Here is a 16,235-nt window from a genome sequence, read left to right as displayed (position 1 = left end):
AGTAATTCAGAACGAAGGAAGTACAATTTTTCACAAGGCTAGCTCGAGGTCGTAGCTGGCGCTGGTGACAGAGATGACCTGCACGTCATCACTGTCATCATTGATGACGTCGACGAACACGGTGTCCTCTTGCTCGGACAATGAGGAAGAGCCTGACCTCTGCATCGATTAATGCACACAGGCATTGTCGTTGATAAACATCGAAACCTACAGCAGCACCACCGTAAAAAAGAAAGAGAAAACTACAACGGCAGCAACATTTCCCAAATCAAAAGCCAAGATCACTAAAACCTGCACCTCGTCGATGACGTTGACAAACACGGCGTTGTCCTCTTGCTCGCTCGGCGCCGTCGCCGGCGGCGGCAGGAAGAGGACGACGACAGGGTACGCGGCCGACGCGGTGTTGCCGCTGGCCTTGAGCTGGTCCTCGAACATCTTCTGCAGCCTCTTACGCTGCTCCTCGATTCTTCCGCTGTATCTGCATCACACATCAAAAGAGCAACAACGTCAGTAGACAAACCATATGTACTTTGTCACTGACAGGTGAGATGAGCCTAATTTCCTCTAGGTGGCAGGCAGACAACTCGAGTATCGCGGTGGTACACCATTTCAAAAGACCCCGTGACCAGTTAAAAGAAAAGCCTCCATGAAATATTGCAATGCGATTGCGCAAGTGAAAAGAAGGTGGCCATCGGGCACGTCAATCATGGAGTTCGTAAGTTTTGCTGCTTGTTACTCTATATGTTGATCAATTCATTGATTCGTTATTACAACTTAATGATCACGTCATTGTATAGGCAGGACGCACTACCGAGCTGTACCAAAAGACGAAGGGCAAATCCTTCACATTGATCCTCTCGCCCCCCCCCCCCCCCCCCCCCCCCCCCCCCCCCCCCACGGCTCGGGCGGTGCCGGCACCCCCCGTACGTAGCCCCTTCCTCTCCCTTCTCCCCATCGCTGCCCGGGCAAAGCCCCTGGTGGTGGCTAGCGGCGGGGGCTCCTTCCTCTTTCGCATGGTTGCGGGGCAGCGCGGGCGGCCTGCCCGTCGGAGGCGTCAGGCGTGCGCGGGGCCTGCCGACGTCGCGGCGGTAGCTCCGGTCGGCAGAGTGCAGGTGGTGGCGGCGTGGGCTCGGCGGTGGCGTGGTTGGCTGTATGGTGGGAGGGCATGTGCGTTGTGATGGCGGGAGTCTGTTCCGGATCTCTGCCCCGTTCCCCACGGGCGACGAGGGCAGCACGGTGCGGGTCATGGGCTGTTGCCTTTGCCATGGCCTACTGGTGGGGGTGGCGCGTTGCGGCGGTGGAGGTGGCGGAGCGTGATGGACGAATCTGACGCAGTTTTTTGGTGGGTGGCGCGGGTTGGGGCATCGGCTCGACATGGCCGCTGCTCCGGCTGTGGGCGGCGGTGGCGAGGTGGCTCAGCTCTCTCGGTGTGGAGCCTTCCATTCACTGAGCCGGCATCACGGCAGCTCGGCGGGCCGGTTGCCGCGGCGATGGATGGCTTTCCGGCATCAGCTCGATGGCCCGGCCGCGACGACGATCTCACTGAGAGACCATTCCTCGCAGTACCTGGCTATTTCCTCGTTGAGGCGGCGGAGACGACACTTGCTAGTCTCTGCTGTCGTGACGGAGCAGTCCAGCGCCAGACGTACGCCATCTCCGGGTCCGCCGCGATGTGTGGCGGTGGAATGTCGGAGTCCGCGAACTCCAACTGGCACGCCACGTTGTGCCTGTCCCGCCGGAGCCGCTCCCTATTGGCGTACCCCTATGCCATTAGAGCGCTTTAGGAGGACGAAGAGCCGCCACCACCGAGATAGTGGCGAATGCGACTACGCGCCTTCGCGGCGATCGCATTGGGCACGGGCGGCGGAGAGCGCCGCTCCCCCTTCACACGCCGGGGCGACGGAGAGAGCACCTCCTCCTTCATGTGCCGGAGGGGCGGCGAGAGGGGCTCCTCCTTCAAGCGACCCCCAATTTGGACGCGGCAGTGTGGAGAGTGCGGAGAGGATGCAAGCTCTGGCTTCACGGGGAAGAGTGTCCCGGATGGCGCCACCGGGTTGTTCAGGTGGAGGACGGAGCGACAGAGCATCAGGTCTATCTCCTGCTTGTACTCCTCCGTGGCGGTGTACACCTGGCCCTACGTCGCCGGCGCAGATTGGTGCTGCGTCGACTAGTCTTCCTCGTCGCCGGAGGAGATGACGATCTCCGACTTCATTGAGCCGTCCGCCGATGAGGACAACGGCCGCAGAGTTTGAGGGCAGCATTGTTGGGGATCGTAGCAAAAATTTAAAATTTCTACGCATCACCAAGATCAATCTATGGAGTAATCTAGCAACGAGAGGAAGGAGAGTGCATCTACATACCCTTGTAGATCGCTAAGCGGAAGCGTTCAAGTGAACGGGGTTGATGGAGTCGTACTCGTCGTGATCCAAATCACCGATGATCCTAGTGCCGAACGGACGGCACCTCCGCGTTCAACACACGTACAGCCCGGTGACGTCTCCTACGCCTTGATCCAGCAAGGGGAGAAGGAGAGGTTGGGGAAGACTCCATCCAGCAGCAGCACAACGGCGTGGTGGTGGTGGAGGAGCGCGGGACTCCAGCAGGGCTTCGCCAAGCACTACGAGAGACGAGGAGGGAGAGGGGTAGGGCTGCGCCAACAGGGGAGGAACTTCATGTGTTGGGCTGCCCCTTTGCCTCCACTATATATACGGGGAGAGGGAGGGCTGCGCCCCCACCTAGGGTTTCCTCCCTAGGGGTGGCGGCAGCCCTAGATCCCATCTAGGGTGGCGGCCACAAGGGGGAGAGGGGGAGGCACACCTGAGGTGGGCCTTAGGGCCCATCTGCCCTAGGGTTTGCCCCCCTCCCCTCTTGGAGGCGCCTTGGGCCTTGGTGGGAGGCGCCCCAGCCCACCTAGGGGCTGGTCCCTTCCCACTATTGGCCCATGTAGGCCTCCGGGGCTGGTGGCCCCACCTGGTGGACCCCCGGACCCCTCCGGTGGTCCCGGTACACTACCGGTGATGCCCGGAACACTTCCGGTGGCCAAAACCATACTTCCTATATATTAATCTTTACCTCCGGACCATTCCGGAACTCCTCGTGACGTCCGGGGATCTCATCGGGACTCCGAACAACATTCGGTAACCACGTACATACTTTCCTCATAACCCTAGCGTCATCGAACCTTTAAGTGTGTAGACCCTACGGGTTCGGAGAGTCATGCAGACATGGCCGAGACTCTCTGGTCAATAACCAACAGGGATCTGGATACCCATGTTGGCTCCACATGTCCACGATGATCTCATCGGAGATGAACCACGATGTCAAGGATTCAATCAATCCCGTATACAATTCCCTTTGTCTAGTCGGTACGATACTTGCCCGAGATTCGATCGTCGGTATCCCGATACCTTGTTCAATCTCGTTACCGGCAAGTCTCTTTACTTGTTCCGTAACACATCATCCCGTGATCAACTCCTTGGTCACATTGTGCACATTATGATGGTGTCCTACCGAGTGGGCCCAGAGATACCTCTCCGTTTACACGGAGTGACAAATCTCAGTCTCGATTCGTGCCAACCCAACAGACACTTTCGGAGATACCTGTAGTGAACCTTTATAGCCACCCAGTTACGTTGTGACGTTTGGTACACCCAAAGCACTCCTACGGTATCCGGGAGTTGCATAATCTCATGGTCTAAGGAAATGATACTTGACATTAGAAAAGCTTTAGCATACGAACTACACGATCTTGTGCTAGTCTTAGGAATGGGTCTTGTCCATCACATCATTCTCCTAATGATGTGATCCCGTTATCAATGGCATCCAATGTCCATGGTCAGGAAACCGTAACCATCTATTGATCAACGAGCTAGTCAACTAGAGGCTTACTAGGGACATGGTGTTGTCTATGCATCCACACATGTATCTGAGTTTCCTATCAATACAATTCTAGCATGGATAATAAACTATTATCATGAACAAGGAAATATAATAATAACCAATTTATTATTGCCTCTAGGGCATATTTCCAATAGTCTCCCACTTGCACTAGAGTCAATAATCTAGTTCACATCGCCATGTGATTGACACTCACAGGTCACATCGCCATGTGACCAACATCCAAAGAGTTTACTAGAGTCACTAATCTAGCTCACATCACTATGTGATTAATACTCAATGAGTTCTGGGTTTGATCATGTTATACTTGTGAGAGAGGTTGTAGTCAACGGGTCTTGCCATATTCAGATCCCTATGTATTTCGCAAAACTTTATATCATAGATGCTGCTACCACGTTCCACTTGGAGCTATTCCAAATTATTGCTCCATTATACGTATCCGGTATCTCTACTCAGATCTATCCGGATAGGTGTTAAGCTTGCATCGATGTAACTCTTTATGTCGAACTCTTTATCACCTCCATAACCGAGAAACATTTCCTTATTCCTCTAAGGATAATTTTGACTGCTATCTAGTGATCCACTCCTAGATCACCTTTGTACCCTCTTGCCAGACATGTGGCAAGGCACACATTAGGTGCGGTACTTCAGCATGGCATACCGTATAGAGCCTACGACAAGAGCATAGGGGACGACCTTCGTCCTTCTTCTTTCTTCTGCCATGGTCAAGCTTTGAGTCTTACTCAACTTCACACCTTACAACTCAGGTAAGAACCCCTTCTTTGACTGATCTATTTTGAACTCCTTCAAAAACATCTTAAGGTGTGCGTTTTTTGAAAGTATCATCAGACGTCTTGATCTATCTCTATAGATCTTGATGCCCAATATGTAAGCAGCTATATCCAGGTCTTCCTTTGAAAATCACTCTTCAAACAACCGTTTATGCTTTCCAGAAATTCTACATCATTTCGAATCAACAATATGTCATCCACATATACTTATTAGAAATGTTGTAGTGCTCCCACTCACTTTCTTGTAAATACAAGTTTCTAACAAACATTGTATAAACCTAAAAGCTTTGATCACTCCATCAAAACATATATTCCGATTCCGAGATGCTTGCTCTAGTCCATAGAAGGATTGCTGGAGCCAGCATACTTTTTAGCATCCTTAGGATCGTCAAAACCTTTTATTGTATAACATACAACTTTTCTTACGAAAACTGGTAAGAAAACTTGTTTTGACATCCATCTTTAAGATTTCATAATCGAAAAATACAGCTAATGCTAACATGATTCCGACGGACTTTAAGCATCGCTACGGGCGAGAAATTCTCATCGTAGTGAACCCCTTGAACTTGTGAAAAGACTCTTTCCCACAAGTTGAGCTTTATAGACGGTAACATTACTGCCCACGTCCGTCTTCTTCTTAAAGATCCATTTATCTCAATGGATTTGCCTATCAACGGGCAAGTCCACCAAAATCCATACTTTGTTCTGATATATGGATCCTATCTCGGATTTCATGGCTTCTAACCATTTGTCGGAATACGGGCCCACCATCGCTTCTCCATAGCTCATAGGTTCATTGTTGTCTAACAGCATGATATCTAAGACAGGATTACCGTACCACTCAGGAGCAGTACATATCCTTGTCGACCTACGAGGTTCGATAGCAACTTGATCTGAAGCTTCATGATCACTATCATTAACTTCCTATTCAACAGACGTAGGCGCCACAGAAGACATCTTTCTGTGTTGCATCACTCTCTGCTTGAAGTAAAGGTTCAACAACCGCATCAAGTTCTATCTTCCTCCCACTCAATTCTTTCGAGAGAAACTCCTTCTCGAGAAAGTACCCGTTCTTAGCGACAAACAATTTGCCCTCGGATCTCAGATAGAAGGTATACCCAACTGTCACCTTTGGGTATTCTATGAAGATGTGTTTGTCCGCTTTTGGGTTCGAGCTTATCCGGCTGAAGCCTTAAGCATCGCAGCCCCAAACATTAAGAAACGACAACTTCAGTTTCTTGCCAAACCAATGTTCACACGACGTCGTTTCAACGGACTTAGATGGTGTCCTATCTAAAGTGAATGTAGCTGTCTCTAACGCATAACCTCAAAATGAAAACGGTAGATTGGTAAGAGACATCATAGATCGCACCATATCTCATAGGGTTCGATTACGACGTCCGGACACACCATTAATTACCTTGTGGTGTTCCAGGTGGCTTCAACTGTGAAACAATTCCACAATGTCTTAAGTGATTGCCAAACTCATAACTCAGAAAATCCCCTTTTGATCAGATCGTTGGAACATGATCTTATTGTTATGATGATTCTTAACTTCACTCTGAAAACGCTTGAACTTTTCAAACGTTTCAGACTTGTGCTTCATTAAGTAGATATACCTATATCTACCCAAATCGTGAGTGAAGATGAGAAAATAGCGATATCCACCGCACGCTTCAATTCTCATTGGATCACACGCATTAGCATGCATGATTTCCAACAAGTCACTTGCCCGTTTCATTGTACCTAAAAACGGGGTCTTAGTCATCCTGCCCATGAGGCATGGCTCGCATGTGTCAAGCGATTCAAAATCAAGTGACTCCAAACATCCATCGACATGGAGTTTCTTCATGCATCTTACGCCAATATGACCTAAGCGGCAGTGCCACAAGAAAGTGGTACTATCATTATTAACTCTACATCCTTTGGCGTGAACATGTGTATCACCACGACCAAGATTCAATGAACCCTTCACATAGGGTGCATGACCATGAAAGGTATCATTCATGTAAACAGAATAACCATTATTCTCTAACTTAAATGAATGACCGTATTGCAATGAACATGATCAAATCATATTCATGCTCAACGTAGACACCTGATAACATTTATCTAGGTTCAATACTAATCCCGAAGGAAGATGGAGCGTGCGATGGTGATCTCATCAACTTTGGAAACACTTCCAACACACATCGTCACCTCACCCTCAGCCAGTCTCCGTTTAGTCGTAGCTTTTGCTTCAAGTCACCGATAATAGTAACTGAACCGGTATCCAATACCCAGGTGCTACCAGGAGTACTAGTGAGGTACACATTAATAACACGTATAAATTTTGTTGAAGTTGCCAGCCTTCTTATCTACCATGCATTTGGGGTAATTCCGCTACCAGTGACCGTTCCCTTTACAATAGAAGCACTTAGTCTCGGGTTTAGGTTCAACCTTGGGTTCCTTCACTAGAGCGGCAACTGGTTTGCCATCCATGAAGTTTCCCTTCTAGCCCTTGCCCTTCTTGAAACCAGTGGTCTTGTTAAACCATCAACACTTGATGCTCCTTCTTGATTTCTACCTTTTGCGGTCTTAAGCACCGCGGACAGCTCCGGGATCAACTCCATCCCTTGCATGTCATAGTTCATCACGAAGATCTAGTAGCTTAGTGATAGTGGCTAGAGAACTCTATCAATCACTATCTTATCTGAAATTTTAACTCCCACTTGATTTAAGTGATTGTAGCACCCAGACATTCTGAGCACATGCTCATTAGCTGAGCTATTCTCCTCCATCTTGTTGGCAAAAGAACTTGTCAGAGGTCTCACACCTCTCAACACGGGCATGAGCCTGAAATCCCAATTTCAGCTCTTGGAACATCTCATATGTTCTATGGCGTTCAAAACGTCATTGGAATCCCGATTCTAAGCCGTAAAGTATGGTGCACTAAACTATCAAGTAGTCATCAGGATGTGTCTGTCAGGTGTTCACAACATCCACAGACGACGTTGTAGGGGTTTGCACATCGAGCGGTGCATCAAAGACGTAAGCCTTCTGTGTAGCAGTAAGGACACTCCTCGGACTACGGACCTAGTCCGCATCATTGCTTACAATATCTTTCAACTTAATATTTCTCTAGGAACGTATTGAAACAGGGAGCTACAACATGAGCTATTTATCTACAACATATTTGCAAAGACAATTTAGACTATGTTCATGATAATTGAGTTCATCTAATCAAATTATTTAATGAACTCCCACTCAGATAGACATCCCTCTAGTCATCTAAGTGAAACATGATCCGAGTTAACTAGGCCGTGTCCGATCATCACGTGAGACGGACTAGCCAACATCGGTGAACATCTTCATGTTGATCGTATCTTCTATACGACTCATGCTCGACCTTTCGGTCTTCCGTGTTCCGAGGCCATGTCTGTACATGCTAGGCTCGTCAAGTCAACCTAAGTGTATTGCGTGTGTAAATATGGCTTACACCCGTTGTATTCGAACGTTAGAATCTATCACACCCGATCATCACGTGGTGCTTCGAAATAACGAACCTTCGCAACGGTGCACAGTTAGGGGGAACACTTTTCTTGAAATTTTAGTGAGGGATCATCTTATTTAAGCTACCGTCGTTCTAAGCAAATAAGATGTAAAACATGATAAACATCACATGCAAGCAAATAGTGACATGATATGGCCAATATCATTTTGCTCCTTTTGATCTTCATCTTCGGGGCTCCATGATCATCGTTGTCACCGGCATGACACCATGATCTCCATCATCATGATCTCCATCACCGTGTCTTCTTGAAGTTGTCTCGTCATCTGTTACTTCTACTACTATGGCTAACGCTTTAGCAATAAAGTAAAGTAATTACATGACGTTTATGTTGACACACAGGTCATAAATAAATTAAGACAACTCCTATGGCTCCTGCCGGTTGTCATACTCATCGACATGCAAGTCGTGATTCCTATTACAAGAACATGATCAATCTCATACATCACATATATCATTCATCACATCCTTTTTGGCCATATCACATCACAAGGCATATGCTGCAAAAACAAGTTAGACGTCCTCTAATTGTTGTTGCAAGTTTTTACGTGGCTGCTATAGGTTTCTAGCAAGAACGTTTCTTACCTACGCGAAAACCACAACGTGATATGCCAATTTCTATTTACCCTTCATAAGGACCCTTTTCATCGAATCCGATCCGACTAAAGTGGGAGAGACAGACACCCGCTAGCCACCTTATGCAACTAGTGCATGTCAGTCGGTGGAACCAGTCTCACGTAAGAGTACGTGTAAGGTCGGTCCGGGCCGGTTCATCCCACGATGCCGCCGAATCAAGATAAGACTAGTAACGGCAAGTAAATTGACAATATCGACGCCCACAACTGCTTTGTGTTCTACTCGTGCATAGAAACTACGCATAGACCTAGCTCATGATGCCACTGTTGGGGATCGTAGCAGAAATTTAAAATTTTCTACGCATCACCAAGATCAATCTATGGAGTAATCTAGCAACGAGGGGAAGGAGAGTGCATCTACATACCCTTGTAGATCGCTAAGCGGAAGCGTTCAAGTGAACGGGGTTGATGGAGTCGTACTCGTCGTGATCCAAATCACCGATGATCCTAGTGCTGAACGGACGACACCTCCGCGTTCAACACACGTACAGCCCGGCGACGTCTCCTACGCCTTGATCTACAGCAAGGGGAGAAGGAGAGGTTGGGGAAGACTCCATCCAGCAGCAGCACGACGGCGTGGTGGTGGTGGAGGAGCGCGGGACTCCAGCAGGGCTTCGCCAAGCACTACGAGAGACGAGGAGGGAGAGGGGTAGGGCTGCGCCAACAGGGGAGGAACTTCATGTGTTGGGCTGCCCCTTTGCCTCCACTATATATAGGGGGAGAGGGAGGGCTGCGCCCCCACCTAGGGTTTCCTCCCTAGGGGTGGCGGCAGCCCTAGATCCCATCTAGGGTGGCGGCCACAAGGGGGAGAGGGGAGGCGCACCTGAGGGTGGGCCTTAGGGCCCATCTGCCCTAGGGTTTGCCCCCCTCCCTCTTGGAGGCGCCTTGGGCCTTGGTGGGAGGCGCCCCAGCCCACCTAGGGGCTGGTCCCTTCCCACTATTGGCCCATGTAGGCCTTCGGGGCTGGTGGCCCCACCTGGTGGACCCCCGGACCCCTCCGGTGGTCCCGGTACACTACCGGTGATGCCCGGAACACTTCCGGTGGCCAAAACCATACTTCCTATATATCAATCTTTACCTCCGGACCATTCCGGAACTCCTCGTGACGTCCGGGATCTCATCCGGGACTCCGAACAACATTCGGTAACCGCGTACATACTTTCCCTATAACCCTAGCGTCATCGAACCTTAAGTGTGTAGACCCTACGGGTTCGGGAGTCATGCAGACATGACCGAGACAACTCTCCGGTCAATAACCAACAGCGGGATCGGATACCCATGTTGGCTCCCACATGTTCCACGATGATCTCATCGGATGAACCACGATGTCAAGGATTCAATCAATCCCGTATACAATTCCCTTTGTCCATCGGTACGATACTTGCCCGAGATTCGATCGTCGGTATCCCGATACCTTGTTCAATCTCGTTACCGGCAAGTCTCTTTACTTGTTCCGTAACACATCATCCCGTGATCAACTCCTTGGTCACATTGTGCACATTATGATGATGTCCTACCGAGTGGGCCCAGAGATACCTCTCCGTTTACACGGAGTGACAAATCTCAGTCTCGATTCGTGCCAACCCAACAGACACTTTCGGAGATACCTGTAGTGAACCTTTATAGCCACCCAGTTACGTTGTGACGTTTGGTACACCCAAAGCACTCCTACGGTATCCGGGAGTTGCACAATCTCATGGTCTAAGGGAATGATACTTGACATTAGAAAAGCTTTAGCATACGAACTACACGATCTTGTGCTAGGCTTAGGATTGGGTCTTGTCCATCACATTATTCTCCTAATGATGTGATCCCGTTATCAACGACATCCAATGTCCATGGTCAGGAAACCGTAACCATCTACTGATCAACGAGCTAGTCAACTAGAGGCTTACTAGGGACATGGTGTTGTCTATGCATCCACACATGTATCTGAGTTTCCTATCAATACAATTCTAGCATGGATAATAAACTATTATCATGAATAAGGAAATATAATAATAACCAATTTATTATTGCCTCTAGGGCATATTTCCAACAAGTGTCGCCACCATCTTCCGGAGCCCATCCTGGAGCCACCGCCTGCCGACGCCGAGGCCCACGAGTTGCCCATTGTCGGAGTTATGGAGGAAGAGGGGCGAGGAGGGGAGGAGGAGGAGGAAGAGCGGAGAGATTGCGATGTGATCAGTGCCGGAAGCACGGCTTATAAAGCCTCGGCCAAGCCATGCGAAAGGACGGTCAACCGCTTCAATGCGGCACAACGGCCAGACTTGGTTTCTCGGGAAGGTGCGTCCGCATTGAAGCGGCGGCTCTCGAGAGGTCATGTCAGTCAGCGCCGCCCTCCCGTCCTGTCGCATCGCTGCATCAGTGCTGGTCGTTGCGTGTTTTGGGCCGGCATTGATGCGGCGCGTGCATCGAAAGAAAAGTGTGGGAGAGGTGGGTGGTTTTTTTTGATAGGCCAGGACGGTCAGACGCGAGCGTGACAGCAGTCCGGACACCCGCAACCCCCTTCGATCCCCTATTTGTCTTCGGTTTGCGAGAAAAATGACATTCGAACCGCGTTGGATGACATAACACGTCCAGACCACGCGATCCAGATTTATATGAGTGGTTTGAGGATCCGCGTTCGAGATGCCCTTACCGCACGTGCGTGCGTGCGCGCTCACTTGTGTTGCTATTTCTGGGTCAATGCTATACATCAGATGAAAGTAATGAGATAGGAAAAGCAGGGGCATCTCGTTAGTATATTTTAGTGTTTCTCAACTGTTCACTTCAATTTGAAATTAGAGCCGCTTGCAGGAAAGTCGTAAAGTCAAAATGAACCTCTTTTTTTATTTTGTTTTGTAAAGGAGAGATAATCCCCAACTCGAGCTACTTAATTCTCTAATAATAGTAGGCTTGTTGTCCTCTGTCGACGGCCTAGCTACCTACCACATCAGAAACGAACAGAAGAATTGAATTGGAGACGTCAAGTAGACAATCCAGTTTTACAAGTTGGCGTGGCTGGTTCATCTGCTCTGCATTTCCCTTGTACAGTATTGCCATTTGCTCTCTAGGTGCTATCTGTTAACTGCGCTGAGACGAGCTGACTAGACCAAAGCCTCTATAAAACTTGTCCTGCTTTCCGGTTTGAGCAAGTTGTAAAACTCTGACGAAACAGCAACTGAGAAACATTCAGAACACCCATGGGTCCCAGGTGGTAGCATTCGACCCCTCCCCCTCTATGTTGCTACTGTTCTCTTTTATACCTATCAACGAAAAGATACGTAATTCTTTGCGCATTCACGAGAAAGGTAACATTCCATGAACTTGGGAGAGTTTTCGATGAACTTGTGGAAAATAGATAAGAGACACTTCTCTAGTTTCTCAGCTAGAATGATGCCCTTTTTATCTCTCGAAAATAAGTAAGACCCTGACCTCTGCATCGATCAATGCACACAGCCATCGTTGTTATAGACATTGAAACCTACAACATCACCACCGTAAGAAAGAAAAAAAAGAAAGAGAAAACTAGTAGTAACAAACAACATTTGCCGAATCAAAGGCCTAGGTCACTACAGAGCATCTGCAGTTTTTACAAGGCTAAGTCGTCGTCATAGCTGCCGCTGGTGACGGAGATTATCTGCACCTCGTCGTCATCGTCGATGACATCGACGAACATGGTATCCTCCTCTTGCTCGCTCGGCGTCTCCGCCGCGGCCGGCGCGGTGTTGCCGCTGACCTTGAGCTGGTCCTCGAACATCTTCTGCAGCCTCTTGCCCTGCTCCTCGATCCTCACCTGCAGCTTCCGCTGTATCTGCATCACACACGTACGCACGCACCAAAAGCAACAGCTAGCGTCACTAGGCAAATCATACGGCCTAGCTAATTTCCTCCTGGTGCTATGTGTGTGTGGGAGTGGGACGGCACCTCGAGCTGCTCGTGGAGGCGGCGCTGCACGTCGAGCTGGACGCGGAGTGCTTCCGTGATGTGCATCCCACTGCACAAAGAATCGGCATCGTCGTCGTCAGCAGTGCTTAGTGGCAATATATGTACTACTAGTGTGTGTATGTTATGCATGACACATCAGGAGCAAACACATGGGTTGAGAGGGGGAAAAGCTAGTAGAGATTAGTAGAAAGAAAGATACGTTTTCGGGTCCAGTTCATGCTGGGTGTCGCTTCCGGCGGCCCTCCTCTCGTGCTGCTTCCCTGCGATTCGACAAGGGACAGGATGGATGAGTTACCGGTGAGCACATGTGTCGCTGCCCGGTAGGATGCATGCATGGAGGCCGATGGCAACAAACGAACTGAACGGCGACGTGATGGGTAGATCAAGTATGGTGGTGGTACCTTCGGACGACGACGACGACGAAGATGGTGCCGGCATGTACTTGGCCATCCGGTATTTCTGTGGTCGACAGACGGAGAATGAAATTAACTACTGTAACTTGGATCGAAATAAAACTTCCTAGCTATGAACAGGAGTAGTAACAAGTTGGGAATTATTACTGCATGGACACAAGCCAGTCGTTGTACCTGGAGGTGGCTCTTGATGTGGTAGATGGTGAGGCCGTCCGAGTTCATCAGTTTCAGGATCCCCTTCGGGGTCGCCCCTGCAAGTTTGACGCCGTGAGAAATTGTATAATGGCCTCCACGCGTCGGCACGATCGATCACAGCAAGTAGGAGTTGTTTTTCTTGGATCAATCAAGAATAGTAAAGTACGCACTGTCCGCGCCGCCGAGCTTGCTCACGCAGTCCACGAACCGCTCGTGCAGCTCCGGCGTCCACCGGATCCGCGTCTTGCTCGGCGCCGGAGGTGCTGACACGCTGCCGGTGCCGGTGGGGGTCGCTGGCGCGCCGGCTCTGCTCCTGGCGGACAGGTGGCTCTCCATCTGGCTCAGCAAGCTGCTGCTGCTCGGCGCCTCCATCGACGGGACCTTCAGAGATTTCGGATGGAACGTCAATCACCATCAAGAGAGCTTGCAGGGACCGAAGGATCTATCCATCCATGGCTGCCTGCGTGTACTGTAGCTCACTTACATGGGGCGAGAACGAGTGCGGTTTGATGGCCGGAGGGTTGCCGAACAGGCCATGGTGCGCGCTTTCTTGCTGCTGCGGTTGCGGCAGTGGCAGTGGCAGCTCGAGCTCCACCGGGTCCCGCCGCTGCTGCGGCCGCACGTAGTACGTCCTCACTGACGGCGACTGGTCCGCGCGGAGCATCACCGGGTCGAGCTCGTGCGACATGTACATGTCGCCGCTCTCCGGCCGCGTCCTGGCCGCCACCTCTGGCATCATCGTCGCCGCCGGCGGGAGCATCCCGAGGGGAGCGCCGTCGAACTGCCCGATGCCGAGCAGGTGCTCGGCCGCGTAGAACGCCGCCGTGCTTGAGCCGACGCAGCGCTGCGCGAACGCCGACCTCTGCGGCGCCGCGTAGTACTCCTCGCGCGGCCACCCGGTGCCAGCCTCGCCGTGGTGCTGCTGCTGCTGTTGCTGAAACCCGGAACTCATGAACAGTTCCTGGTTCGACGTCTGGAGCCCGGTGGAGGACGCGGAAAGCTGCCTCGCCTCGGAGCTCGGGTTGCACAGCGGCATCATCCCGTCGCAGTAGCGGTCGTGCAGCCTAATCTTCTTGGCCTGATTCTTCGAAGCTCCAGTGTTAACTGAGCAAATTAACAATCAAATACCAAAAACAGCACCATTAATCCATGGCTTAATTTCGCCGTTGCACAGACAGCATGCATGCATGGTGCATCGAACATTATGCGATGTCGACCTGAAAACATCAAGAATTGTTTCGCGAGGAGATTGGGACGAGATTTGGAGGGGGGAAGGAAGATTAGCGCGACCGCGGGCGCTTAAATATGGCGGAAGCTGCCGCAACAAGTGCAAGCTAGGTTCGACCGGAATCGATGCACAGCAGCATAGCACCACCGGCCTAGATTCCCCGGAGGCGTGGCACGCAACACGATTGGAATAATTCGCCGATGGGCACACCCAAAATCTTCGGAATCGCCAACGTTCCAGCCGTCGCCGCCGCCGCGGACGCGACGACGACGATCGAGGAGCTATGGCAGCCGGAGAAAGGAAGCAAGGAAAGCACGGCAATGCAAGTTGGAACAAGGGAATAGTTTCCTTACCCGTACGCATATGATCACCAGCAGCAGCAGCTAATTGCAACCTGAGCACATATTCACACCGCCACGAGCCATGGAAACTTCCTGCTGCAAGCTACAAAAAACTATCGATCTATCACTCTCTCTATATACGAAAATATATGTCCAAGTTCACGGTGTATCCGGAGGAAGGATTGGAATCTGGAGGAGAATTGGGAAGGAGGAGTGGGTGCAGAGGTGGCTCCTTTTTCTCATCCCAAATGGAATATGATGAGCTAGCTGCTCTCTGGGTGGGGGGTTCCTAATGGGGGCAACCCTGACAGGAATATAAAGATGCAAAGAGGGAGAGATATGTATTGCGGTGTGGCATGCCAGACAAGGGAGTAGAGGACAATCGGCCACTTTGGAGGTTTCGCCCTCTCCCACATTCCATCTCCCTGCATCGCTAGCTTTGGCCCTCCCCTCACGGTCTCCACACATCAGCGTCTATCTCATCCATCCACCTCCAAATTTCCCTATGTTGAACCCTTCTTAGTGCTGCTTTTGTCTTTTGAAATCCCAACAAGGGACGAATGGACAGCAAGACCAGGAACCTTTTCTTGGATGTGATGTGCACCCGTGTCGTACGCATCTGAATCATACAAGTAAATTACGAGAGCCGCGGCGACGAAAGGGACGGAATTATTACGCACCGGAAGAACATAGCGCAAAAAACGCGCGATAGCCAAAGCTAAATGTGTTTTGTTCTTACTGATGCGGTGAGATCGATCGGCTCATGCTTTCGTCTCCTTTGTTCCGGTCACCGTCGAAGAAGACACCTTTTTTGTTTCTCATTTGGTTTACTGTAGTAGCCTTTAGGAAACATACTTAAGTGATGCTTCATTCTAGTTGGTCCAAAATATCTTTATTGTAGAAGAGTGTAAAATCTTGCTGGCATAGTTGTACAAGCATAGTGCATATCTAGAAGTTTGGCATAGTAGAGTGCAATCTGGCTCCTAGGCTCCATGGGGCTCCAATATTAATAAAATAAATCAAAATGTTTAAAAAGTTAAAGAAAAACAGTATATAATATTTCCCCCTTTCAACATATACATATAGGCGTTTACGCCTCTGTAAAGTTTTATTAGAAAATACATTAATTTGTAACCTACACATAAAACAATTTTATGGATCCATAATAGGAAATAGTAAATCTGTTTGTGGTCCACATAATTTTGTTTTTTGCATAGCCCACAACTTAAAATATACACTTATTCAAAATTGTATG

At 49.9% G+C, this 16,235-nt stretch overlaps 1 protein-coding gene across 2 annotated transcripts; it reads right to left on the bottom strand.

Annotated features, from left to right (window-relative positions):
- Positions 1-12,293: 12,293 nt before the first annotated feature.
- On the bottom strand, positions 12,294-15,421 carry LOC125539885. 2 transcript variants are annotated; one of them, XM_048703424.1, is made up of 8 exons: positions 14,993-15,421; positions 13,896-14,515; positions 13,582-13,792; positions 13,391-13,467; positions 13,205-13,262; positions 13,003-13,063; positions 12,783-12,852; positions 12,294-12,669 (listed from the first exon to the last, which is right to left on the bottom strand). In XM_048703424.1, exons 1-8 carry the CDS (start codon positions 15,000-15,002, stop codon positions 12,448-12,450), a joined length of 1,329 nt encoding a protein of 442 aa, XP_048559381.1. In that variant the 5' UTR covers positions 15,003-15,421; the 3' UTR covers positions 12,294-12,447. The 2 variants fall into 2 exon arrangements, with proteins under 2 accessions (XP_048559381.1, XP_048559382.1); XM_048703425.1 differs by lacking the exon at positions 14,993-15,421 and adding an exon at positions 14,629-14,973.
- Positions 15,422-16,235: the final 814 nt, after the last annotated feature.

Source organism: Triticum urartu, chromosome 2 (assembly GCF_003073215.2).
Source record: "Triticum urartu cultivar G1812 chromosome 2, Tu2.1, whole genome shotgun sequence".
NCBI lineage: Eukaryota > Viridiplantae > Streptophyta > Magnoliopsida > Poales > Poaceae > Triticum > Triticum urartu.
The sequence above is the reverse complement of the archived record's forward strand: the minus strand, read 5'-3'. Positions and strand labels throughout refer to the sequence as shown.